This window comes from Lathamus discolor, chromosome 4 (genome assembly GCF_037157495.1).
Source record: "Lathamus discolor isolate bLatDis1 chromosome 4, bLatDis1.hap1, whole genome shotgun sequence".
Taxonomy (NCBI): Eukaryota; Metazoa; Chordata; class Aves; order Psittaciformes; family Psittacidae; genus Lathamus; species Lathamus discolor.
In genome coordinates, this window is record NC_088887.1 from 30,306,646 (window position 1) to 30,333,907 (window position 27,262).

At 42.6% G+C, this 27,262-nt stretch overlaps 2 protein-coding genes across 3 annotated transcripts in view; one reads left to right on the top strand and one right to left on the bottom strand.

The window, feature by feature from the left end:
* The first annotated feature begins 58 nt into the window (after window positions 1–58).
* MRAP (melanocortin 2 receptor accessory protein) lies at window positions 59–20,010 on the top strand. 2 transcript variants are annotated; one of them, XM_065676807.1, is made up of 3 exons: window positions 59–393; window positions 6,003–6,102; window positions 15,600–20,010. In XM_065676807.1, the coding sequence occupies exons 1-3, from the start codon at window positions 288–290 to the stop codon at window positions 15,748–15,750; spliced, it is 357 nt and encodes a 118-aa protein (XP_065532879.1). In that variant the 5' UTR covers window positions 59–287; the 3' UTR covers window positions 15,751–20,010. The 2 variants fall into 2 exon arrangements, 1 of the variants encoding a protein (XP_065532879.1); XR_010612201.1 differs by lacking the exons at window positions 59–393; window positions 6,003–6,102 and adding an exon at window positions 12,575–14,288 and having other exon boundaries at window positions 15,600–15,689.
* Window positions 20,011–20,421: 411 nt separating this feature from the next.
* The window catches only part of URB1 (URB1 ribosome biogenesis homolog), a 53,426-nt gene continuing 46,585 nt past the window's right edge, over window positions 20,422–27,262 (bottom strand). Inside the window, exons 36-41 of the mRNA XM_065676805.1 lie at window positions 26,206–26,382; window positions 24,950–25,191; window positions 21,994–22,596; window positions 21,488–21,617; window positions 21,311–21,408; window positions 20,422–21,230 (exon numbers count right to left, since the gene is read on the bottom strand). Of these exons, the coding sequence (XP_065532877.1) occupies window positions 21,025–21,230; window positions 21,311–21,408; window positions 21,488–21,617; window positions 21,994–22,596; window positions 24,950–25,191; window positions 26,206–26,382 (1,456 nt within the window). The 3' untranslated portion in view covers window positions 20,422–21,024. The remainder of the gene's footprint in view (window positions 21,231–21,310; window positions 21,409–21,487; window positions 21,618–21,993; window positions 22,597–24,949; window positions 25,192–26,205; window positions 26,383–27,262) is intronic.

Here is a 27,262-nt window from a genome sequence, read left to right on the forward strand (position 1 = left end):
GTGTCCACCCCATTCTTAAGTGACTTGCCAGCCGTCTAGGGTTACAGTATGTAGAGGATAACGTGATTGCCCGCCGGGAAGCGAGGATTACTGCTGTGACGTGTCCGTCAGACATCAGTATTCATTGCTGCTAGATGTTTTTTAGTACCAAGGCAGTCCTTGAGCTGCGGGACCCCAGAGTGATTTACATAGGCATCAGTTACGCAATGCCTTTCTGAGGGCGCTGAGGCACACCGAAAAAAAGTATTTGGTTGGAGTTCTGAGCTGGTTTAAAATGCACTACCGAAATGGCTAACAGAACAAACTCCTCTGAGTATTTCTGGTCATATGAATATTACTGGGATTATATAGATCCAATTCCAGTAGATGGAAGCAAGTTGAAGGTTAATAAATGTAAGTATTGGAGAGCAGTAGGTGCTAATCTAGGCAGGAAAAATGTTGCATTGCTTGTCTCACTGACTTTATTTTTTGTTTTTGTTGCGATAGAGCCCATGTTGGGTTACATGTGCGTGGTTTGTGTGGATGAGTGCCTGCCTTCCAAACTGACTGTGCTCTAATAGTAGTTATTACTAATACTGAAACTCTTTGCTTTATTTTACAGTATTTTAAACTATAGGACTCCTGATTTACTTAGAAGGACGGGGTTTTTTTGAGACGGTTTCTAAGTGGAAACCGAATGACTTGCAAACCTGTATGTTTGGGTGCTAGATACGTGTGTGCTGCTGTCAGAAAGGATGGCTAAATGAGCAGTTTTCCAGAAGACTATCGAGTTTTCATCTTGGGACGTGAAGCTTACATTACGACTGATAAGTGTTCAAAACCTTAGTAAAAGAAGAAGTATATGTTTCCATTAGCCAGGAATAACAAGCTGAAAATACATTCTATTACCTTTGCTCCTGTGATTTAGTGATACTGAACTGTAAGATAAAGTAATATACATAATTCTCAAAATACTGTTATTGTCATGGAAGCTGATTCTGCTGGTTTTAGAAGTTAATTTTCAAAGTATATATTATGAAATAGCATTCACTGAATTCACCCTGCAACAGTTAATTTGTTTCACCCTTGGTTTTGCACAATGAGATAGCGGTGTCTTTTTATGGTTATTTAAAGTGGCAACTAATTTTTTTTCGTAATGTAACTGCATTTGTTATGTTTTGATAAGATAAAGTGACAACCTAAGTCATGAGGGATTAATTTAACTGAGTATAGTTAGATGGATTGACTAAGATCGGGGGAGAGCGGGTGGGCATGTTTGAGTCACTTAGGCTATAGGCAGCATTCTCCCTCGATTTCTGCCATGTCTCTACCTGTGGCTGTATCCTCATTTGAGTGACAAAACTTTGCTAGTTGCTATTTAGTTTACTGAAGGCAAGTATGACTGTTCACATATGGTTTCAGACACTAAAATTGCTTTCCCCAAGGTTATTATAGTGGTCTGGTCTGTAAAAAAGCACGATAGTGTTTCAAAATATTTTCATGTCTCTCTAATTAGCATTACATGTAACTGTCTTTCTAATAGGAAAGATTCAACTGGACAATGCTCAAAGCTTTGTATCCTTTGTTTGCCTTTTGAGAGCAAGAATAAGAAAAGGGAGCAGAAACACTTACTTTGCCTCTAGAAAAGCTTTTCTGTCCACTCAGATAAGCCAATTGCTTCCAAACTTAAAAGCACCATGCCTAAAAGAACATGGTGTAAATATCCACATCCTTCCAAATCTTGCTCCACCATACCGTAAAGCAACATTTGGTGCTGCTGGGATCAGGCAGGTTATGAGCAGCTTCTCTGATTCGCTTAATTTTAAAGTTAGGGTAGATTATAACCCCCGAATTTCAGCAGGGAAACCCCAAAATACTGAGTGAACCTAGCTGTAAGTCCCCAGCATGTGGCTAGCTTAGCAAAACCAAACCAAACCAAACCAACAAAAATGAGGAATCTTTCCTCTTTTTCTCATTAATAATGGCTTTCTAACATTTGGGTTGCCTGATACATAACAAGAGGTGGAGTTTGTGTTACAGCATTTCCCTCTATGGCAATTTGTAGGATATTTCTTTCTACCCTTCTGCGTGTTCTCTTGAAACTCATAAAAGCTGTGCTTCTGAGAAAAGATGCTCACCCTCTGTTAAATTTAAACTTGCTGATAGTTTTGTGTAGGAAATTACCACACACTGTGTGAGTGCTTATGAGTGACTTCATAAGCCTTATTTCAATTAAAGCAGAATAAACCGATCTCTTACAGATTTATATTTTTTAATTTGTTCTCTTTCCCTTAAGAAGCAAGGAAGTCTGCCACCTTTCAGGTCCTTTTATATCCTAAGGAGATGATTTATGCAATCATACTTTGTGTTTATGCGTCTCATCTGGTCCTAAACTAACTCAAACTTGATCTACTTAGAAAGGAGTGGAGACCTCAAAGATAGAAAATATCTGCAAATTCCTACAGCTGGTGACTAGATGATAGAGGAAGAACCTTGTGAGTGAAGACCTTTACTGACAAAAAGGCTGCAGGGTGAGATCATGCCCTGTTGGACACCAAAGAAAATCACTTTTGAGCTCAGCTTTGGGAAACAAAGCTTCAGGGAAAACAGATTTCTGTGCCCAGCTTCCAGACAAAGAAGAAAGAGAAAGGTGCAAGCGCAGGGCTTGGGATGTACTTTTTTTCCCCTCAGCAGGTTAATGTTAAGGCAATTTTAGTTTCCTGGGAAATCTGTTTATTCCTAGGCAGCTTGTGAAAATGGAGTGCTTCTCCATTATTTGTATCTTTAAAGAGCCCACATTGCCTATACCACTTACTGAACCAAACTAAAAATGTTGGGTTTCTTTTTTTCTGGTAGCCAGGAAAGTGAAACTTTTTATTTCTTTTTCTTCCTATAAGTATTTTTCATGTCAGCAGTCTAAGAGGAATGGAGACAGCGTCACCTTGGTGCTTTTATTCTTCCTTCTCCAAACACCCGTGGGAGAACAGTGAGTTACAGGTTATAAAGAAAACACCAAGGGAAACAATTCCATAGTTGGATAGTTCTTTTCTTGTTTTGAGTAAAAGCAGTAGCCAAGCAATGACTATACTTTGTAGGTTTTCCTGTCTCTGTAGTAGTATTTACATTCTTATACATTCAAAAGCCACTGTTAGGATTAATGTCTTCATGTGCTTGGAAATGTGTAGAAGAAATAAGTTCACGAGGTCTTTGCCCTTTGCGCTGAAGATGAAATGTGATAATTTTCCCTCAGATAGACAAAAAGGTTCCAAGTTTGTAAAAATGTAGGATACTTCTGAGATCACAATAACCACTGTATTGATGTTCCAGAGGGCCTCTGCTGACTGACTGCAGTGGGACCTGTGCATTTGTTTAGGTGCGTTGGTGAATCAGCCCAAATGAATTATACTATCATCATGACTCCTGGGATGGGTTTATAGCTCCCTAGTTCAATTTTGCCTGTTTTGGTTCTTTCATTTAATGTGAAAACAGAGACCTGAAGCTCTGCACTTTCTTCCCTCCATAATGGCCTGTTCATGAAGCATTGTGAGACTGTGTGTGTCTCATGAAAATGAATCTAAATCCAACCATAAAGTCCTGGTCTTGCTTTCTATGAATAGAAATGCAGCTCTCTCCCTTTTGTATAAAAATAATAAAATGCTTAACTGGCCCATGAACTGATAGGCTATATAAAAACATATCCCCAGGGATGCTGGGGAGGGACTCTTCATCAGGGACTGTAGTGACAGGACAAGGGGTAGTGGGTTAAAACTTAAACAGAGGAAGTTTAGATTGGCTATAAGGAGGAAATTCTTTCCTGTTAGGGTGGTGAGGCACTGGAATGGGTTGCCCAGGGAGGTTGTGAATGCTCCATCCCTGGCGCTGTTCAAGGCCAGGCTGGATGAAGCCTTGGGTGGGATGGTTTAGTGTGAGGTGTCCCTGCCCATGGCAGGGAGGTTGGAACTAGATGATCTTGAGGTCCTTTCCAACCCTAACTATTCTATGATTCTATATGCACAAACACACACAGAAAAGGTGACTAAAATTTAGCAATAGAAAAGCTTTTTATAGATTGTTAAAATAGGTTGTTCCAGTTTTAAAAAAAATCAAATTGCACGACTTTGAAAACAGGAAGTTCCTGTTTATCCCTCAAGAGTTCAAACTCCCCCTGAGACCCGGAACAAATTTGTTTAGCTTTAGTGAATTCCATGAATCATATTAATGCTGCTTTTAAGAGGTGCAACCAAAATAGCTCTGATTGATAGGGAATTCTAAAAATTCAAAGTATTCTTTTCTATTCTGATGACTTTGAACAGTTCAAAACTTTGAGCTTTTCAAAATACCCATGGACCATGATCTTGTCTCTTAATTTTCCCTTGAGAAGTTGGGGTGGGCCAGTCGCATCTTGTCACTTTTTCCCGTAGTATGTTTGGGAAGAGCAGGTCAGAATATATAAAATCAGTAGAATCACAGAATGGTTTGGTTGGAAGGGACCTTAAAGATCATCTAGTTCCAAACCCCTTCCACAGGCAGGGACACCTTCCACTGTATTTGCTTTCTCACCTCCTAATTTACCATGCTCTGAATTAAAGCTCAGTAAAACTTTTTAAACAGAGGAAGAATAAAATAAGCTAATCTTCCACTTTCTCATTTCTCAGTAGCCCAGCCAAAACTCACTTTATAATAAGATTCCAGCTGGGTCAGCTGTAGTTTTAGGTTTAAACGGAGCTGGGATAATTCTTCCTAATCTATTTGTGGCTCTGATGACAGCACGTTCTGAACTTCTTCACAAAGAAACACCTAATCAAACATATTGGACCTGATTCAAAGAACACAGTGTTTTCTGTCCTTTCAGATAGAAGATTTATTTTATCTTGGTCAATATTTGTCTCTGGAGTCAATGACCCTTCTTTTTCACCTCAGTCTAAGTGAGTAGCTGGTTGTGAATTCAGGGTATTTCTTGACTTGTGCCCTGCAGAACACCCAGCCTTTTCAAGGCTTTAACTTGGACAGTTGCCATCACCACACTGATCCCAGGAAGGAGAATTGTTGAAACAGTGACCAAATGTGCTACTGGGGCAGGAATGAATTCATCCCATCCAACAGCAAGCCTGTAACTGAGGCAGTAATTTGCACAGCACCCTAGCCTTCATTCATGAAAGAGTAACTCCCTTTTCTCCCTCAACCATTTCATACTCCCATTAGCACTGGTCACCCAGATCAGTGATCAGATAATCTTTTTTTGCTTTTATTAATAAAAATAACAAAACTCTTCATCTGAATTAGGGATTATAGTAGTGGCAGGGTCTTAGGCTGGGTTAAACTACGGTTAAAGTATGGTGAACCCATACTTTGATGCTAGGAATCCACTTACTTGTTCCTTAAAGAAACCACTTAGTCCTGATAAAGCAGACTGCATTTTAAACTATTTTACGATCATTATGGAAGTATTGCAGCTGAACAGGGGACGGTTTAGTCTCTTCTACTGGTCTGATGTGCCGTGAGGGTCATGGGCACTTTTCAACAAGCTTTCCGTGGTATTTCTCTTGATTTTCAGGGTTAGAATTCCCTCCCTAAAAGTGTCATCTTGAAAGACCATGGGTTGTTGTACTTTTTAATCTAATAGCAGGATTTGGCTGTGCACTGAGCACTGATGGCACAGTCTTGAGTACCACACTGCTTACTGCGCTGTGATTCTGTAAAAGGAACTGTACATATTACTTGCAAAGAGATAAAACTGTGGAAACCGTGCCAGGTGCTCAGTATTACCATTTAAATATGTTCATTACTCTAGTCACCATCACAGTTACCAACCTCTCCCCCAGCTCTGGCCATGCACTGTTACAGTAAACTGCTAGGAGACTCTCGAGACTTCTAACAACTTGGCACTCGGATTCCTCTCTCTAAAAGGTTTCATGAAATGGAATTAATTAAATGACACACCTTTCTTAGAGGTCATAAATGGTATTGCTGTGTTTTATATTTGCTATGGTACCAGTGACAGAATTACTGTGTTGTGTCCACAGATTCTATTGTCATAGCCTTTTGGGTTGGGCTTGCTGCGTTTGTGACGTTTCTTTTCCTTATTTTACTGTGTATGTCCCGCTCTGGATCAGCTCCAGTAAAGTAAGTACAACCAGAGATAAAGTAAGTATACATCAGTGTGCTAAAATAAGCTGCATGAAACATTCATTCAGTGCTTCAAGTGATCTCGCAATCACATACCGCATTTATAATTGCACCTAGAGATGGCACTTTTTCTGTTATTATTTGTCTCTCAGCCCACAGCTATTCACTGTTTGGCATTAGTCACTTGGGTAAAAATAAATACACAACTGATGAGGTTTGCAGGTGACAGAAACATGGGGCAATAGTAATCCACGAGGATAGGCAGAGCAGTCCGGACTGTTTGGTACACTGGCAAACAACATGCATTTTACTTACGCCAGCTACCATGATCACATACTATGTAAGTAAGTGTCTGTTTTACACACAGAATGGGAAAGTAACTCCTGTAAACCACACCTGAGAAGGAATCATAGAATGACAGAATGGTTTGGGTTGGAAGGGACCTTAAAGATCATCTAGTTCCAACTTCCCTGCCATGGAGGGGTACACCTGGTACTACTGGTAAAGCGGCTGAACACAAGCTCCCAAAGCAATTCTCTGAGCCTTGAGCAAATGAAGAGAAAATATATTACTGTGATCAGGAAGATAATAGTATACACACTGTTACTTAAATTGTCCCAGGAATGCTGTGCTTATGTTAGAATGCACTCTTTAAAAGGGGTTTTAAAGAAGCTGGGAAGAATCAGAAAAAAACTCATTTGAGTTCCAGAAACACATCCTACAGTGAGAGAAATGAACTCAAGTAGTTTCTCAAGGAGCTCCAAGATGCTCCTTGTGAACTGTCTTCATTTTCAGAACACTAGTGTCCAATTCAAGAGCCCTTTGATAACTGTCACAGGAAGGTGACTGCACAAACTCTGATGTACCGCATATTTTATGTGAGGGTAATGACTCAGATGAACAACTTAGAGTGAATATTAAATGGATTGTGATTAATTCTTCCTTTTACTTGATGACTGAACAGCTGGAGAACATGTATTTGCATTCATCCAAAAATTACTGTAAGGATGTACTGTATGGTCTGTCATTCTCTCGTCTGTTATGCAGAAGGTTAGGCACGCTTCTTTCTTGCCTAAAATAAGTGTATGACTAAGTCCTTAAACACTTTCTAGTTCTCATAGGATAAAATAACTCAGTAAAATTACTGATTTATAATTGGCTGAAGATCTGAATTTTCCTTTTGGTGTTTTGTTTTGCAAATCCTGGCAGGAGTATGACAATACCTTCCTTCCCAAAGTGCCCCATATCTGAACTTCTGTCCTTCAGCAAAGTAAGCCCATGGTAAAACTACAAATACAGAGAGAGTATTAACCCTTTGGAAGTGTAGTTGTGAAATGACTTGAAACACCTGCCAGCCATGGATGTGTAGCATTCACAGTACCAGTCAGCTTAGGAGTGAGAAAACACAGTCACGCTGGGGTTTCTGTTGGGAGAGAATCTTCCGGAATTACCCTCAGTCCGGTTCATTAGTGATTAAAGTTTACAGGTGTGATTTCGTCACTCTCACCTGAGTACCTTCATTTGAATTTCCGTAGAGTGCTGTTCAGCATTAGGGAGACAGAACTGGGGCTGGGCCAGCGAGTAGCCCAGAAAAGCATCTTCAGGCTCAGCATGTGTGCAGCATGTCTAGCTCTGCAGACAGAGATCCCAGAGCCCCGCGTTTGTATCATCCAGACTGTTTTAATAGCTGGGCTTGATGAAACAGGGAAATATCCTCCAGTGGCAGGTAGAATCATAGAATAGTTTGAGTTGGAATGAACATTAAAGATCATCTAGTTCCAACCCCTTGCTAATGCACAGGAATATCTTCCACTAGACCAGGTTGCTCAAAGTCCCATCCAGCCTGGCCTTCAACACTGCTAGGGATGGGACAGCCATAGATTCTCAGGGCAGCCACGGATTCTCTGGGCAGCCTGTTCCATTGTCTCACCACCCATGCAGTGAAGAATTTCTTCCTAATGTCTAACCTAAATCTACCCTCTTTCAGTATGAAACTGTTACCCTTTGTCCTGTCACTACATGCTCTTCTAAAAAGTCCCTCTCCAGCCTGCCTATAGGCCCCCTTTATGAACTGGAAGTCTGCTATAAGGTCTCTGTGGAGCCTTCTCTTCTCCAGGCTGAACAAGCTCTCTCACCCTGTCTTCGCAGGAGAGGTGCTCCAGCCCTCAGAGCATCTTCCTGGTCCTCCTCTGGACTCACTTGAGCAGGTCTGTGTCCCTCTTATGTTGAGGACACCAGAACTGCACACAATACTCCAAGTGAGGTCTCACAAGAGCAGAGTACAGGGGCAGGATCACCTCCTTTGACCTGCTGGTCACGCTTCTTTTGATGCAGCCCAGGATACGGTTGGCTTTCTGGGCTGCAAGCACCTATTGCTAGCTCATTTTTAGTTCTTATCGATGGAATAGCCAGTCTGTTCTAGTAGAATGTTTCCATCTGAAACCTCCATTAGTGAAAACAGAGGCTGCATAAATACGTCACTGTTGCCAGGCACATCCCTAGTCTCCTAAAAGATTGCATACCCTGTCCTATGAAGGTAGCTGCAGCAGATGTGCCTGGTGGAGATGCAGCGCAAACTGATGTGCAGCACCCACCTGTTGAATGGGAATGTAGTTCTAGCACTGCCTGTGATCTTGAACTTTGCCAAGGACAGGTTTCTGTTTGCAGCTTTCTACATTTGGTTTACTTTGTTTGCTGCTGGTTTTTCTGGCAAGCACGCTTACTGCAAACAAGGATGCTGAGCAGAAAATTCAACTCAGCAGATTAGGCAGAGGTTCAAGATTAGGTCACCAGCCAGCAGAGGGAAATGGGTGTGATATGGCAGTAAAAAGGAGCACTAATATTCTAATTTATTGGCACCCTAAGGCCTCTGGCATGCTCACAAAAGGTAACAACAACAATAAAAAGGCAACTTGCCCAAATAAACCACGAAGCAGGAGGCAAGCTAACAATACAAGAAATACATGGAAATGGACATAAAGTTACAGAGTAACAGAAGCATGTTCCCATTAATTTACTGTTCCTAGAAAAAAATGGCAGAAGTCTGTGTACATGGAAATCTCAGAGTGCTCGGAAGACTTAAACAAAAGTTGTTAGGTTTGGGGGGTTTTTTGGTTTGGTTTGGTTTTAATTTCACTTCTGCATTGTGTTACTGAGTGAAATACTTGGATTTAAAATACCCATATTTATCCCTAGTATGTATGTTCAGTTTTGCCCATAGAAAGAGCTGTTACAAGCAAGGCAAGTCTAGGGATATTTTGTGGAGAGCTCAGGAATCATTAATGGAAAGCAGTGTTGGATGGAATTTGCTGAGGCTTTGAAGTAATCCCGTTTTATAATTTTTTCTAATCTTGAAACATGCTGCAGGGAAACAATTTTAGGACTGAGGAGAATATTCAAACACACCCAGGCTTGCCCTTGGTTGAGTTCCATGTGGTTTTTAACCCCCACTCCAATTCCAGTTCTTCCGATTCCTGCAACGAAATGAAGTGAGGTGCCTGAAAGAAGTTCTTCCCATTAACTTCCACCATCCTCCCCTGTTGTCATCTTTGTTATGCAATCCGTCCATTACCCTTGGCGTGACAGTCATCTAATTTCTGCTCTGAAATCTCCTGTCTCTTTTCCCATGATAATTGTGATACATTCACCCAACAAATGCACATTCACGTCACTGGTCAAGGCTGGAGAACTTTTACCTTCACTGTTGCTGTGCTCATCCATCTCTCTGTCAAGCCCAGGGGCATATGGGGCAGCGTGTACTCTTCCAGCTTGCTCAACTGCCTGGTGAAACAAGCGTGCTTTCAAGTCTGGCAGTTCATAAGAGCGTACCTTCTTGCTTCAGTTTGGTGTTGAGCAAACTCCCACTGCCGCCTGTCTTTATTGTCAGCTGGATCTCTGTGGGTCCCTGAAGTTTATGTTTTGGCCTTGTATAATGAGCAGTAGCTGCATTGCTTCCACCACTCTGTATGCCAAAGTCTTACTGTTTTGGCCAGGGCATGCCAAATGCCACAATGTCTGCTGATTTTTACCCGCATCTTCACACGGAAGTCAGTGCCAAAGGATCTTCTGAAAGGCATATCAACACTAGATCTGCTTGTGCCACAGCATAATCCTTAGACACTGAGAAATTCCAGACCTGAATCCATGATCCGATTGCACCACATTCTTCTCTGCAACAGAAAGCAAATTGGTGCCAAGTCAGAGTGAGTTCAGGCAAGGGGAGAGGATTGATGCTTGCAAGAGAGCTGTATGTAGCAAAGAATCCATGTCCCAGTGCCTTTTGTCACATTGTGCTATCCCTACAGAAATAAATGAAGAAAAAAAGGTTTGGGGCATGGGACCAACTGTTTCAAGTGCATGCCAAGGCAGTTGATTACCACGCTGCTATAGTTAGAGCCAGTATTAACATTTGTTTCAACGACATTTCCTACCATCCAAAATGATACAGAAAAATAAGGGTTTGTGGCTGGAGACCGTTCCCAACCAAAGCTGGAACTTCATGCAGTGGAAGGGAGCAGGGAAAGTTCCTTCCTGGACCTCTCAAGAGGGGACAGCAGTTTCCCATGTGTTTCTCTGGCGGCTGTGCATTCCTGACAGCCGGGACTGAGGCCACGGTGGACATCCAGAATCTTCTGGCTATCACTTTCCTACCAGACCAGGGTACCCAGAGAGCTGGAAGATCTGCATGTCTCATCCCTTGTCCACGTTTCTTGCTGCCATAGCAGCCTCAGGGAGGCTCAGTCAAGGGACTCTGACATGAGCCTTGCTGGCTTCAGACAGATTTCTGGCAAGGAGAAACACCATTCAGTGTTCATATATTCTTTTCCTTTGGCTACCACCAACTTTCACCCAACATTTCTTGGGTATATGGTAACATCGTCTGAAGATACAGCTTGCCAAACAGAGATGTGAGGCTTGGCTTGAAAACACTTGTTCTATAGCCAGCTTCTTTCTCAGTTTGCAGGTGAGCATTTCCTTCCTGGACAGACAGATAACCACTGATGTGGTGGACAGAATGTACAATGTCTCTGTGCTCTTTCCATTTTTTTCCCCTGTCCAGATCAATTGCAACAGTTGCTTCATTCCTGGAACTGGGGAACTATTTTGGATATTTGACAGCTCAGGGGTTTTGGTCCCTAGGGCAGAAAAAAATCTATAGCAATATCCTAGATCTCACATGAGGGCAGGTAGTTCTCAGAGGTTGCGGTTGGGTTTTCTTTCTTTAGCTTACCTTTAAGACTGTAGTATTCATTAGTGAATTCAATGTAACCACCCTATACCACAATCAAAAAAGTACCTATTCCTGCGCACGAAGGCATTGAATCTGACACTCCAGGCACCATATTTGGATGACCGTAAGATGTGTCATAGTTCTACTTGGGCATGCTGCCTTGTCTTTGGGGAGGGGAAATCCTTTTTCATACTGTAGTAAGAAGATCCTCATGAGAGGTACTTCGCTGGCCAAGCATACCACGATCCCGTTTTCTGCTTTTGTAAAGCAGCTTCTCCTGCTCTTTAGTTTATTCAGCCTTCTCTTTCCTAGCATAGTAGACTGTTCCCTGGAATCAAGGTAAATTGTCTGTCTATAAATTCACTTAAGATACACTCAACTGTGATCACTACCTGCTGTCTCTCACTAGTGGTAATTACATATCCTCACACCCAGGTATCTTTGTAACCAAGATTGGGTAAGAGCTCAGAAAGAACCTGGTTTCTCAGTCATACTTAAATGTCATGTCTCTCACAAGGCCAATATTTGAGGTCTACATGACTTCGCCACATAGATTACAGCATCATTCTTTGTGTCAGGAGAAGCTAAGACTGCCAGGTCTTTTCAGCTGGCTTCCCACATACAGTGTTCCTGGGGATCTAGCCCAATTTCTCCCCAGTAGTTTCTGAATTTAATCTCAAACATCAGATAATAAATCTTGCTATTCCCAAGCTCTGGTTTCAAGGGTTACAGCTGTCTTTCAGACCTCCATCATGAGAGAGCTTTCTCTTTTTCTCTTGCCAGAACCAGCTCTCTTTGATGTGAGCAGCTTCAGACCCACAGGGGCAGAGGCTGTTAAAACTGTTAGCTAGGGACTGTCAAAGCCTGTTACTAGACTTTGGTCACCAGAGCTCAACTTAAAGTGTCTTTACAGGGAAGTGTTCTCACTCCCATCATCTAAAGAAGCATACTCCATATCTTTTAGTAGGTATCATGCCACTGGAGAGAGGTCTGGGATTGGTAACACACTTGGTGTGGTGCTGCTGAGCTTGTTCAGAGATAACTGATGTCCAAGTGAAAAATAACGAGCTGGGGTTTGTATAGCACCAGGCACTGCGTGAACACAGAGCCAAGAATAGAGGCTGCTTGCCAGTAGCCAGTCCTTCCAGAAATCCCACGCACTGAGACTGCAGCTGAGATGGATGTGAGGTCAGAACTTACCCTCTGTGGCTCAGACATTCTCCAAGCCTAGTGCAAACATCCATCCAGGTGGACTGTGCAGTGGGTTGCACTGCTCAGGTACCGGGAAGCAGGCTGGCTGTGTTAGCATAAAGGTGCTCTCAGTTGCTTTCTGAAGTTCTCCCTTCATGGAAAATGAGATGATGGGGCTTTTTGCTTTAAAACTGTTACACGGTTTGAAGTGACACAACAAAGCTTCCATCTAATGGTGTCCAGTCAGACGCTGGCAAGTGACAACTGACTGTCAATTGAGTGAAAGAACTCTTCCACCATGCATTCGAATAGTGTCCTGTGAGCAACCGTATTATCACATTTATATCCAACATTACCTCCTCTCAAAGGGTGCAGAATGCCCAGTCCAGGCAGTCCTGAGATTATGTCAGCTCACTTTCAAGGGACATAAACCAAACCACAGACAACTCGTGCACTGGAGGTTTGAGAGTGCTGCTCACTGCGGGCAGGGATGCAGGCTCCCAGATGTCTCTGCCCGGATACAACTCGCACAGAACTCTGCATAGAACAAGTTCTTGTATTTAAGTTGTTCAGGGTTTCTCATTTCTCTGCCTAGTTTAATCACAATGCCTTGGCACTGCATCTTACCTTAACTGATAAGCTTCTTCAGTGAAATTAGGGGTAAATGTGTATTTGCATTAGAAAAATAGTGTAGTCGTTCATTAGTGAAGAAGGCCAAAATGTGATCACTGATTTTTAGTGACAGTGATTTTGAGACAGATATTTACCACACTGTCTATCACACTGTGAAAATTTAGAATCGCAGCATCACCTACTCCAGGCTTTCAAAGATCAGATCCGTCCCCGGAAATCCGTAAATGCAAAATATCAGCTCTACATTTTTTCTGAATAGCTCAAGTTTTTCTGTGTGCCAAAATTCACTGGGTTTAGGAGACTAGTTTATGAAAAACCTGCAGTTCTCAGTGAAAAATATTTTTGCCAGGGTTGAGGCTTTAAATTCAATATATTAATATTGTTTGAATAGGTCTGTCATAGCTAGCTGTCCAGTCTGTGCTATATGACCGTTTGCTCCTTCTTATATCACTGTATCTTTATTTGCATGTTTAATTCAGAGTGACTTTACATTTACTTCCAGATCTCTGATAGAAAAGCTAAACAGGATGGGGTGGGTGCTTATGGAGCCCTGCTAGAAACAGCTACAGTCAGAGATCATTCTACAGTTACTCTTTGAGAAGCCAAATTCATATAACACCTGTTTAATGGGGCTTGTGTATAGTCCTTTTTAAAGAAGGCAGTATGGAGTACTAAGTCAAATGCCTTGCTGCAGTTTAAATAGCTCCATATATCCTCCAAATTGTGTTCCCCTGAAAAAACGGCATCAGACATTTTTCACCGGTGTGGTTTTCTGTAACACCACGCTGTCTGGAACGAGTCTTTCTGGCCTTTGAAACACTTTTTCAGTTGTATCTTATCTTAGCTTTAATTCCATGATTTTGCCTGGGACTGAGGTCAGTTGCACTGCCTTCTGGAGACCTGGTTTGACCCGTTCAGTCTATGAGTACTGGGACACCAGGGCTCTTCCAGCCTCCTCAAACTTCCCTGCTGTTCCAGGGATGGTTAACAATTAACTAGAGCCGGACAGAGTTCTCCTCAGACAGTCTCCAGGCCTCAAGGATGCAAGTTCTCTAGCTGATTTTAAAGTATGGATAGCTAGCTGATACACTTAGCTACTTAATGGACTGGAAAGACAACATCCTGTTTGGTAAGAGTATTTTTGTCTTGCTTCTGTCAAACAAAGAGAGGAGAGAGCTCTTAAACATGCCTGCATCATAGCAAAGAAAACCCAAATCTGCCTGCCTGCAGTGGGCCTCTTGCTGAGACTTTGGGGTTTTGTTCTGGTTTTTTGATTTATCATTAAGCAAAACCCCTGTTGTGTTATTCTTGTCTGGCACAGATACTTTAAGCTTTCATTAGCAATTAATCAATACAGATTTGAGGCTATAAAGTTTATATTTCTCCAAAGTATTAAAAATAATTATTTTCTTTTTCATCCCCTTTACTTTATCTTATTTTGGTTTTATTAGATTTTGATTGTTATGTTTGTCTAACCACTGAAACATTGGCTTTTAGTCAAAGATGTCTTCTTTCTTATCTCTGAAGCCATGGCTCCAGGCAAAAGTTTTCCATTTTCGTTCTCACTTTTGGGCTATGTTTTTCTTCCCAATGTAATTTTCCTCCCCACCTTTGAAGCCCAACGGATACAGTAGTAATTGGGATCTTGTGTTCAGCCATGCTGAATGGAATTTACTGCTGAATGGAACTTACCAGGAGGCATCTGCTCCTTATGTTTTTAGGGTGAGGTTTGGGAAGCTGTTGGGAAGAAGGCTCAGGGAGGAGAAGGAGGCAGTGTGCACTCTGCTGTTCTCTCATTGCCCCCTCCACTGCCTTCTGGCAGAACCATAAAGCTTTACCTTGCCATTATATGTACACTGGCAATTTCCTGCTACCCTGGTCCTACCCACTCTTTCTTAGGTCTGTCCCATTTTCTTGCTCAGACCCCCACCAGCCCTTAGAGATGTATTTTGCCTTTTCCCAACCCCAGAGTCAGGGATTCTCTCACAGATATCACACATCCCTCTTGTTCTTGCCCCCGGTGACACCCATTCGCAGTCACACAAAGCTCTTGTCCCTCTACTTTCTCCCAGCAGCAGCCCTGACAGTTCCCTTTACCCTTGTACAGAGAAGGTCATAGCAAACTTCCCTCTTTAAAAGTCCATCTAAAGAACCAAGCTCAAGGTCCCATGTTGAGGGGTAAGGGGGAGTCACCACGTACCAGCCACAACGCACACTTGTGGTCATACTCTATTTCCAGGTAAGAACATGATTCTCGTGGTGGATAAAGAGAGCTGAAGTCCAAAAGCATCTGTCATGTTGGGTTCAATGTTTTTGAACCATCTTCTATATTGTTACAGACTTTGATATTGTACTTGCTTATGAAACTGCTGCTACCTGTCTTCCAAACAGATGTCCCTGATAACAGTACTTTCTTTTTTCCTCTCTCCACACATTACAGACAAGTGATTGTAGGGAACCAGATAGAAGAAAGCAGTTCCAATGGTGGACATACTCACTGCGATGATCTCAGTGGCCCATACTCAGAAGCGGTTGCTTCTCAAACATGTACCTCCTTTTCAGATGAAACTGGCATTCATGGAAGTACCTGAGCCTGACTCAAAACTGGAACAGGTTAAACAAAACCAGCAGGACAGTTCTGGCTGCAGAGGGATCAGTGCTGTGACTGCCTACTGAACACTGATACCACAAACCTCAAACAGTTCAGGAAGAGAAGAATAATTTCTGTCAACAAAGGACAAACCTGAAGAATCCTGGATGCATAACAGGAGGTGCTAACAGCCATACTTGAGCAACGTTGCTGGAGTTGCCTGATCAACATTTTAGAGCCTCATGATGATGATAACTATAAAATTTCTCTCTCTTTTCTGTGTAAGGATTCATACTCAAACCCCTCTCCAGTGACGTGGTGCAAAGGGTGTGCTGCCGGTTGAGTGGTTCTCATTAAAACCCATTTGACTGCAAGCACCTTTACTCCTCCAGCAGGAAGTCCATTCCAGTTATGCCCCAAGTCCTGTAAAGAGTTCTGCCTTGCTCACCTGAGTGCACACTGAGTTCTGTTACCCTCAGGGGTATCTCTGCAGCATCAGTTTTCACTGGGTTGCCTTGCTGTGAAAGAAAGCAGCATCCTGCTGGTCTTACTGAACAGGCAGCATAACCAATATTGTGTATTCACCATGAGCACCACAAGTCATCTGTTTGTTGCTCTGTCCTCAGGTCACACTCATCAGCTGCATCTTCGTGACACCTCCACTTGCTCATCCTCTGAAAAACAAGCAGCAATGTCATGTGCAGCAGCCAAAATAAGACCTTGCTTTTAGAAGGGTTACAACTTGCTTCACTATCTTAAAGCTCAGCAGTTCTCTCGTGGGTATGGAATTTACTGTACTTACTTTTCCATTAAAAAAAAAGGTTTACTTAATATGTATTAAAACACAGTTTACCTAGAACAGCCTTCAAAAAACTAATGGCAGCACTGAGTCTTACTGAATAAAGTCATTAGCTTTACCTGCTGCCAGCAAATACAGTTTTGCTACCCATAACCACTTTTTGCTCCCAGTTTTAGATGGTAGATGCAAAAGAAACTTAGTATCAAACAGTCTTGAAATGGTAGCAGTTACCCAGGCATTACAGAAAGAGATGTGTGTGTGGAGATTGGCGATGTACTGTCCCTCATGTGTGTTTAGCATTTGTATCAAGGCTGGCAAAGCCACAAAACCAACACTGTGTTTCTGCACCAGTTGCCTGCTTTGAGCTGGGGCTAAAAATCATTTAACAGAAGCTACAGGCCTCTGTGAGGGTCACAGCAGCTTTTGGGTGAGGTGGAGAGGACGGGTTCTGCTCTCTCCACCTCTCCTTGCCCATGGAGCTCCACCAGACACAGGCAGAACCAAGAGGTCAACAGTAAGCGCGAAGCTGGGACTGCAGAGTCGGGCTGAGGAAGGCAGTGAGGGCTGCAATGGGTGTACGCCTGCCAAGCCAGCTGCTGGGCTGAGGACAACACAAAATTCATTCGAAGCTTGAGGAGAAGCTTAGAAATTTCCTATCCCCATGCAAGCAGCAAGAACTCCTACAGCGAAGCACTGCCAGAGCAGCCTTATGCCGTGTACAGTGGGCTGTGATGTTATCACAGAGTGGGCGAGTTGGGCTGTGTTAAAAACCCCTGAAACACATGAGAGAGACCAAACCACCAGGCATATGTTTGTGTTGTGAGGGGTTTTAATCTCCCTTGTTTTTAACCTCGGAGATAAACACTTCTATAGGTTGCTCTTTGAGCAAACTGACTACTACTGGTGTTGGGCTTGGAAACCTGTCAAGGTGTCAAGTCTGAGTCAGACTGAGTCATGGGCGGATGGGGAAAATGGGGCAAGGCTCCAGGAACTGAAGGTACCACATGGATGAAGATGTATCAGAGAACCAAACATTTCCATCAGTCAACTGGGATGGCCCCAACAGCCTTCCCCTCCCCTCAGATACCCTTACCTTTGGCTAGCTGTCACAGGAGACATGCATCAACTCCCTTGTTGGCATCAGTTCTCCCACTGCAAGGTGGGTCTGCCTTTAACCCCACTGTAATCGCACGTTGCCATCAAAGACAGTCTGAAGAGAACCCAACCACCCAGACTCATTTTGTGTCTCAAGGACGCAGCGAGCGCACGTCAGTCATTCCCACCACGTCTGTCTGCCCTGAGCCAGGACACCTCTCCTGCACCAGTTCTGCACTGCCTCCTCTCCCTGACTCATGACAGACTCCCTCCTACCACCCTGTTTTTCAAGAGCCTCTTCCCTACAAATGGATTCCACGGGGTTTTCTGAAAGATGTGAATATTCCCATTCGTAACGGCAGGTGTTCTGTCATTAGTGGCGCTGGAACATCACTCAAAGTATGTAACAACTGGAAAGACCTTTGGGGGCTTTTGCCCTTTTGAATTACCTGAAAATAGAAGGCATACAGTATGAAGTATGTAAACAGTAATAAATCATATGCAGAATGCAAGCCTAACTTACAGCACCTAGGGAAGTAGGGGAGAGAGAAATGCATTTTCTTCTGTGGCATTTCCATACCCACCCATCTCAAGGCTCTTCCAGTGCTTCGCTCTCCACAGCAAGCACTTTATTTCCCCTTGCCCCAGTGTCCTCTGTTAAGAGGCCTTCCCTGCGTGGTCTGCAGCATTCATGGAGGACTGACATGCTGCACCCACCAGCCAATAAACTGTGACCCAAACCAACTCACGCTGCTCAAAGCCATAGCTGACCTCTATGAGAAGGTTTACCCCAAACCACTACCCCCACAAACCCGTTTGCCCAGTCGCTCATGCTACACGAAGTCCTCCCCTGCTAACGTGTCAGGTGCCCTTGCCTGAGCACCAGCACCAGCAGCCCAGCACCAAGATCCATTCCATACCCTGAGGAGCCCAGCCTCCGCCCCAGACCGTACCTGGTCTGTACAACAGGCATGCCAAGAAGCAGCATGACCTTCTGGGTGGTTGTGAATTCTGAGTAAAGGCTTAAAAGGCCTGTCCTGGCAATGCCTTCTGAGGGCAGCCCGCACTGCTGGGCCAGCTGCAGGGCACTCTGGAGCTTCATCCACGTGGTTCTCATCACGACAGCATCAAAGTGAGTAACTTGTATTCAACTGTAGAAACTCCTTGTTTTAAAACACAGGCTCATATATGGAGCAAGTTTTCCATTCCCAAATGCTCTCCACGATTTATTTTCATCAAGCTTAATTTCTTAAAATAATGACTCTCCATCTATATGATTTATTCAAATGCATTTTGAATATGTTGGCAGTAATTCAGGCACACAAATCATTACATGCTAACCATCTATGGCTTTTAAAGATACTTGGCCATTATTTCTAGGAGGACTTAATAATAAACTTTTAATTGCCACATTGCTAAACTATATTGAAGCTCAGAGGTGCTGAGAGATCAAGCTTTGTTTATAAAGTTCCCACATGCACAGCTACAGTCTCTTTATGGGGACGCACATACAAGCTGTATATATTTTACGTGACAGGCTAGTAGCTTTAAATTGTCAGCTCATTTGAATTCATTTTCTCTGTTTCCAAAACTACCATTTAAAAAGAAAGAAATGTGTATGAACAATCCTCTCCTCCAACCTTGAGTATTTTGGTAACAGCAGTATTGGAAATATGAACAAAACAGTACAAGTTAGGAAGAAAGTACTCACTGATGGGTGTTTCTGGATACTTATGCCATAAGATCATAATCTGTGTTTGAACACTTCATGTGCAGTTGGGCAGGATTAAGATACACTGCTCTAAGGAACGCAAACCAACATGCACAATGGGCCCTGGACGTAGTCATGGTCTACCCAAGATTTGGGTAGAGAAAGTACGTTTCTGCATTACTGTCCTCTGGCTGAATGGTCTTACCTTGTTTAATTCTCTCAAGCAAATCATGATTTAAATCACTGGTAGATGTGCTCAGTCCCTCAAGAAAGCTGAAAAACTCCTCCCCTATGTGTTATGAGTATTACTTCTTTCCTGTTAGGTGAGATGGAAACACATCTTTTGCCACAGGAACTCCTCCGATTTGATTGGTAATTTTGTTTTAATTAGATAAAATAAGGGGGTTGGGGTATTTTTCATTGCAAAGAAGATTTCCCAATATCAGAGGCTGAGGATTTTGCATGACATAGCATTTATCCTCTAATGGGCTTGCAGCGTTTTCAAGAAACATTTGGTATTTTTACATCAAGCCTTCATACAGATATCATGGCTTCTTTGGGACAAGAATATTTATGTGCAGAAGCAACCCTCATTATTTGAGTCTCACTTTTTTAACAAACCCCAAATAACCAAAATTAAATAACCATCACAATGAGTGTGCATTTCTGCTTTTTTCCCTGTACAGAATTTGTACAAAGTACGTAGGCACAACACATTCATGAGTCAATTTAATAAATTCTGGTTTTACATTTCAAAGGCTCGAGCTCAGGCTCTGCATGTCTGCATCTCTGGAATGGGATGTTAAACTGCCCTCCAGGCTCCATTAAGGAAATCTCCATCAGATTTCACAGAGAATCAATAAGCAGCAAGTCATCTGGGTTTTAGTTCTCTCTTTTCAGAGTGGAGAGAAGATGGGCCTTTACTGCAAGTCCCATCAGTGCTTGGACTTGATCTTAAAGGTCTTTTCCAACCTCGCTGATTCTATGATTCTGTGACTCTATGATCAGGACTTTTTCTAATAAAAAACAAAGCACAGGAGAATAAAAGCAACCAGCTCCAACAGAAATACTTTCAAAAGCCATTTAATTTAAAAAACAAGGAGAATCCCAGACCATCATGCTTCCAGGCGTCAGTCTTCTATTCATACCGGCTTTTATATATATATATATATATATATATGTAAATATATATATATATATATCTCCTGAAAGAAACCAGGTTCTTCAAGAACAGTGAATCATCCTGCCTAAGCCTCTGACAACTCATTCTTTGCCGTTATACCACACTGCAGTGAAGCTCTGCAGTCTTTTTTCCCCATATTATACTGGAGAAAGGACGGATTTTGACTACATGGGCACTGAAATACAGTCCAGAGGCAATGCACTAAGCAATCTTTTTTGGTTCTTCATAAAGTTAAAAATGCCTGTAATAAAAATAATATAAATAACATTCAGTGTCCCATACTGTTCAAGAAAAGGAAAATTACAGCTGAATGTTCCACTGACAGATGATGAATACAATTTTCCCCCTCTGAGTTTGCACACAGTAATAAAATATTGATCTTTATGACAAGTTAGATTTGTACGGAGAACAGTTCAGCAGGGTTTCCCGGCTCACAGCAATGATGACAGAGTGTATAACATTCAAGATTCAGTGTCACTTCACTGAATTAATGCCCCATTGTAGCCATGTAAAGGGTTCTGCAAAGAGCCATAATAGTTTCTTCTCCCTGTTTATGAGTTTCCAAGTCATCATCATTTAATTTATCATCTGTACTACTGCAGATCAGTTTGACATGGGTTATTAACATATCTGGCTCCTGTGCTCCAAGCCACATGTCCCCAATGTACACAGAAGTCAGGAACACACTAACAGCTGTGGAAGAAAAATTAGAGAAAAATCAGCACAGACATTCTTCTCATTTCCAAGTGCAATACAAACCCAAACCATTTTACCTCCAGACCTATGCTTTAAAACAGTTTCCTCACTCTTTTCCCTAGATGTAAAATCTGTGGGGTGTTTGCCCATGCAAAGCCAATGATTCCTCCTCACACTAAGGGAAGAAAACAGGTATTTATTTCTTTTTAGCACAACCTTCTGACCTCTTTAAATAAAAGAGTTTGAATACTGACCTGTGGCTTTTGCTGTCAAATGATAATATTGAACAGCACATGGATTCATTTGTTGCACAGACTCGTTTGTTACAGACTTTTTTCCCCTTGCAATTACATTTTTTATACCTCACTGAACTCCATTTTAGTCCTAGAAAGGAAGGTTTCTTTGAAAGAGTGCAACTGTAGAAGCCCCTACAGTGTGACCCTATTCTGTGCTATCAATCCCTGCGCCCATCCCATCAAAGGCATAGTTTTTACTTTCTGAAGCTATGAGCACCAATGGACATGGGCAAACTTCAAACTGCTCTGATGAATTAAAAAAAAAGACATGGAACTACTTACTTATGGCTGCCCCATCCCTGGCAGTGTTCAAGGCCAGGCTGGATGGTGCTTTGAGCAACCTGGTCTAGTGGAAGGCAGGGGGAAGGAACTGGATGAGTTTTAAGGTCCCTTCCAACCCAACCCCTTATATAATTCTGTGATTACTGCCTTGTTACATGAGTGAAAAGGAAAAGACGAGTTACCTTTCTTGTTCACATCCTCTTCCATCTCTGCTGACAAGCACAACATTTTCACGAGTTCATGATAGCTGTTGTTGATCAGGCCCTGAGCATCCATTAGGTGAAGCATGATTGAACTGAACAAACAGAGCTCTTTAAAGTGTCCAGCTGTCCCACTGCTGGCCCCACAGACCTGGGTATAAAACTTGAAGATGTTGTTTCTCAGCATCTCATCCCTGAGCATCTCCTGCACTGCATCTGGATGTGGCAAGATGCAATTCTGTAGCCAGCGCAGAATTAATGACACATTTTGCATATTGAGGCTTTGCTCAACCATGGACTTCAGCAGCCATTTAGTTACTACATAAGTGGATGCACAGGTAAGATCGACTGCTTCATCTGCAAGCTCAGCAGATTTGAGAGGCTCGCCTTGATGCTTGATAGGTGGCGCTGAGAAAACAGGTTCCCAATGGGCAAGTATAGAATTCAGGTGATCTCTGCATTTCTCCAGCTCAGAGGCTTTCAGGTCTGCAGCAGTGTCGTCTTCTCTTTCTATCTCATTCTTTTTCCGAATGTGATGATATGCACGGGATGAGGCTTGAGATTTGTTCTTTTCTTTAATATTTTCTGTAAGAAGAAAACCACCACCGAAACAAACATCAGATACTTCACAGAATTTTCTTGGTACAAAATTATGCAAGACAGACAGTATTATGTGTTGATTCAGTTGCTAGAAGAGTTAGCACTAGCCTCATTTAGCAGCCTAATTGATCCTGTGCAATTCAGAGCAAATGGGCTACAGGCAGCTCCCAGTGACTCACAGGCTGAAACAGTTGTCTGAACTGGATTGTCTAACTTCGAGGTGAGCAATAATGCCACCCAGGCCCTGGGCCCACAGCCCAGGAAAATCATGGCAGTATTTCAGAGGTCCACAAGACACAGTTTTGCCAGAAAGGCTACATGATCTTAAAGGTCTTTTCCAACCTAACTGATTCTATGATTCGCACCACCTCATGGGAAATGCTCAAGCTGCTATCCTGTGGGGTAGCACAGGCATAGCACATGCCTGCCTGTGGAAGGTATCAACACAGCCACGCTGCTGCTGTAGAGTGGCACAGGCTAAAGCAGCGAAGCCTGCCTTCCTCCAGCACAGCCATGTCCTGTATGAGTGTCTGTCTGGAGATGTGCTGTCAGCCAAGGCAGGTGAATTTTTCACTCTAAGGAAAGAGACAGGAAGCCAAACTCTGTGATGAGGGGATGTCCTCTGTTAGACGCTGCCCGTGCCATTGGGAGCAGCGAAGCTTCCAAACAGTAACAGCCCTTTGCCATCACCGTACCACACAGAGTGTTTTATAGAATCATAGAATAGTTAGGGTTGGAAAGGACCTCAAGTTCATCTAGTTCCAACCCCCCTGCCATGGGCAGGGACACCTCACACTAAACCATCCCACCCAAGGTTTCATCCAACCTGGCCTTGAACACTGCCAGGGATGAAGCACTCACAACCTCCCTGGGCAACTGATTCCAGTGTCTCACCACCCTAACAAGAAAGAATTTCCTCCTTATATCCAATCTAAACTTCCCCTGTTTAAGTTTTAACCCGTTACCCCTTGTCCTGTCACTACAGTCCCTGACGAAGAGACCCTCCCCAGCATCCCTATAGGCCCCCTTCAGGTACTGGAAGGCTGCTATGAGGTCTCCATGCAGCCTTCTCTTCTCCAGGCTGAACAGCCCCAACTTTCTCAGCCTGTCTTCATACGGGAGGTGCTCCAGTCCCTGATCATCCTCGTGGCCCTCCTCTGGACTTGTTCCAGGAGTTCCATGTCCTTTTTATGTTGAGGACACCAGAACTGCACACAATACTCCAGGTGAGGTCTCACAAGAGCAGAGCAGAGGGGCAGGATCGCCTCCTTCAACCTGCTGGTCAAGCTCCTTTTGATGCAGCCCAGGATACGGTTGGCTTTCCAGGCTGCGAGCGCACAAGAAGCCGGCTCATGTTCATTTTCTCATCGACCAGCATATGGCTATCTGCTTTCTAGAATCAGTGAGAAAATCACCAGAAATGCCAACTACATGCATTTCAGCATCCTTCCTGGGGGCTGTGCGGGATGGGGACAAGTCCTGAAACGTTACCTCAGAAACAAGACTTCAGATAAGGGTCCACTTTTTGTAACTGCTTTATAAGCTCCTGAGGCTTGGAGCAACAGATTAAAAATAAACAAATAAATCAGTGAGTTACAGATGTCACTGTAATAATTCTCTGAAAAATCCTCAGAAAGACACTGAAGTTTAGTTTAGAGAAACTAAAACTTTGGTAGCATCCCTTAAATACAGCAATACCTTAATAATTAGTTCAACTGATACAGAACAGTAAAAATAAGATGGAGAAGTTTCCAGGTGCACCATGAGCAGTTGTTGTATTTGCAGGAAACCAGCGTTGTTTAACACCTCTCACTACAAAGATCCTTGTACATTTTATTAACAGACAGAACGGGAGAAGTCATACAAGTCCAGATGTGGTTTTGCTTTCTTCCAACTCTAATGGCAGTAAGAAAATTTAGTATTTGCTTGCTTTACTGATAGTTTTTACCCATATTTCACTTTCAGGTCCCTCATCCACGCTGAGAATGATTCAAATCTTTGAGCACAAAGTCTCCGGGCACTGGAGGGTTTTTAAGATTTCATTTAAGAATACAAATTTTCAAAGCCTGACACTAGATTTGCAGCTAAGCTTTGTTTTAAAACTCCTTCCTTTTTTAAAACTGTGTTTCTCCAAAGTTTCCAGGATTGAGTTAAAGTTAGAAATCACTGCAACAAAGACCTGAAAAATTGACTTTCCGTTTCTGTTCCTCCTCCCCCAAACTATATCAGACTGTCCAACAAAAGAAACTAACTCAACTTCCTACAGTTTCCGTCACTTGCCTGGTTCGCTCGTAACAGCCTCAACATTCTTAACTTCATGAAATATTTTAGTACTTACTAAGCAACTCTTTGATTTGGTATTTCTGAGCAAGAGTCTGCACATCCTCTTGCAGTTGCAGGTCTTTTTTGATGACACTCCACTTATGCAGCAGCAGCAGGATCTCTTTGTTTGAGAGAACGCTGTCATTCACAGTGAACCGGCTCATTTCTTTGAAGGCCTCAACAACTATAGCACGATATTCCAGCACAGAACTGAGTGTACTGAAAAACTGAATCAGTTTGGCTACATCCAAATTAGTCCTAGGGAAAGAAAACAAAAGTGACATGTATTTTTCTGCATGCTAATCCATAATACAGAACAAAACACGATGTACACAAAATACACAAAACAAAATTCAGGGGTTTTCTCCTTACAGTTTCTTCCTACAGTTTTCTCCTGCAGTTCTCCGCACATATACCTCTGTTTCTCAGGATGCCAGTAGTAGTTTCATTCTCACTGAACCCCTAGTGCTTTGCTCCATTAGTGTTTGGCAGAACAAACCATAAAACACAGTCTTTGCCCTCCTGCCTGTAAATAACAAAGGCAGATGGCACGCAAGGAAAAGGCAGAGATCTGGAGCTTTACCTGCACTTCTTTATTTTGCACGAGTTTTCAAAAATTTGGAGAAATAAAAATAGTTTCTCCAGACTGTGGCAATACTTTGCATGAAGAGCTGCAGGTGCTGTTATGAACCCAAACAGAACTGGGTACCCATCTACTTTCTGCTATTCCTGCTGCAGCTGCTGTGCTTAGACAGGTAACTTGCTCTAGATCTGGAGAGAAGAGACTGACCCTTTCTCAGCACTCTGGTCTAGAACTTGACACGGTTTCTCCTTCTATAATTTGCACATGTGCTACAGACACAGAAAGTCTGAAACTTCAGAGTACGAAAGAGCCTTGTAGCAAATAGCATTGCTAACTGCGGGCTCTAATCCAGCAGGAAAAATGTGAAACACAGCAGCTTAAAAAATGGCCAGTAACTAAGGATGCAGAACTTGACAGTAACTGCATCAGCTGTTATTCCCCACATATTTAAACAGTTAAACCTTCCTGTCAAAGAAATCCCATCAAAATTCACTCAAGATTCAAACTGAAGGGGAATAAAAAGCATTACACTACCAGTGACCAAGAAATTCCCCTGGCCTTAGTAAATTTCACACTGGGTAGAGGATAAGATGCAAATTGTTCAGTAATAAAAAAACAAAACAAATAAATAATAAAAACCCCCATCAAAACAAAAACCCCCAAACCCCCTCAAACCCAAAAGATCTTACCGAATGTGTTTGATTAATGTGATCAAAACATACAGAAATTCATTTACAAGCTGAATGGGAAGAAACTTCCTGTTCTCCTGGGATTGATTCTTCATTTCTCTCTTGCCTCCTAAATTTGTTAGCCATAGAGTGTGGAGTAAGGAAATAATTTTATTTAATATCTTGTTTTCCAGAAACCTGAAAAACAAAGAATAGGAAGCAATCACCCATTTGCAAGGCCAATCCTAACCAGGAACCAGTCCATCACCTACAGAGGATCATATTCCAGTGCACTTTTGGAGCCATGAGTGGCAATAGGTGCCTGTCAGCTAGGACTCCATCAGGGCATGAGAACATGGCAACCCTTTGAAGCCCTAGCCACATGGAGGCCCTGGTTATTGTTCTCTTCTTGCCTTGCTGCAGCTGGGGAAACACAGTAGTATCACAGCCCTGGCATGAGAATGGTGATTTCTGACTTGCATCTTTCATTATACAGCTCTGCCAAGTATTCCATTACATTGCAACCACTGACATCTTTCTCTAGAGCAGTTACTGTTCAAGACAGCATGGTTCCTTATGTTCCTAAGAGTTTAAGTAATAACAGGATTGCTTACAGCACAGTATCAGAGTAAAAAACAAAGTAAATATGGCTTCTAAGGGGGGAGGGAGAAATCTCATTTCATACAGAAGATGCAATACTACTTCTCAAAAATACAATCACAAAATAAGTATTGGGTGCCAGAAGCCAAATCCAGGCTTTTTCACTTCCAAATGTACCAAACTGTACCAAAGAGAGTAGGTGTACAACAGGGGAGAAACACTGGGAACCTGTCCAGACAAATCACACTGCAGATGATCCTGAAACCTTGCTTGAACCTGCCAGGGTTCAATGTATGCAAAAGAGATTATGTGTGCACACACGTATGTGTCTGTGCCCACATGTCTGCATATATGTGAGGGAGAAGCAAGGGGAAGAGGAAGGAGTGGGAGGAGAAACGTTACAGACAGCTCAAATTCATTACTGTGTTAGTTACTGTGTAAGAGGTCCTATGAAAGGATGTGAATTGTGGGTATCTGA

Coding starts and splice junctions, on each gene's coding strand:
- MRAP (XM_065676807.1), top strand. CDS start 288: ATGGCTAACAGAACAAACTCCTCTGAGTATTTCTGGTCATATGAATAT. Junction 394..6,002: donor CAAGTTGAAGGTTAATAAAT/GTAAGTATTGGA, acceptor TTGTGTCCACAG/ATTCTATTGTCATAGCCTTT. Junction 6,103..15,599: donor TCTGGATCAGCTCCAGTAAA/GTAAGTACAACC, acceptor CACACATTACAG/ACAAGTGATTGTAGGGAACC.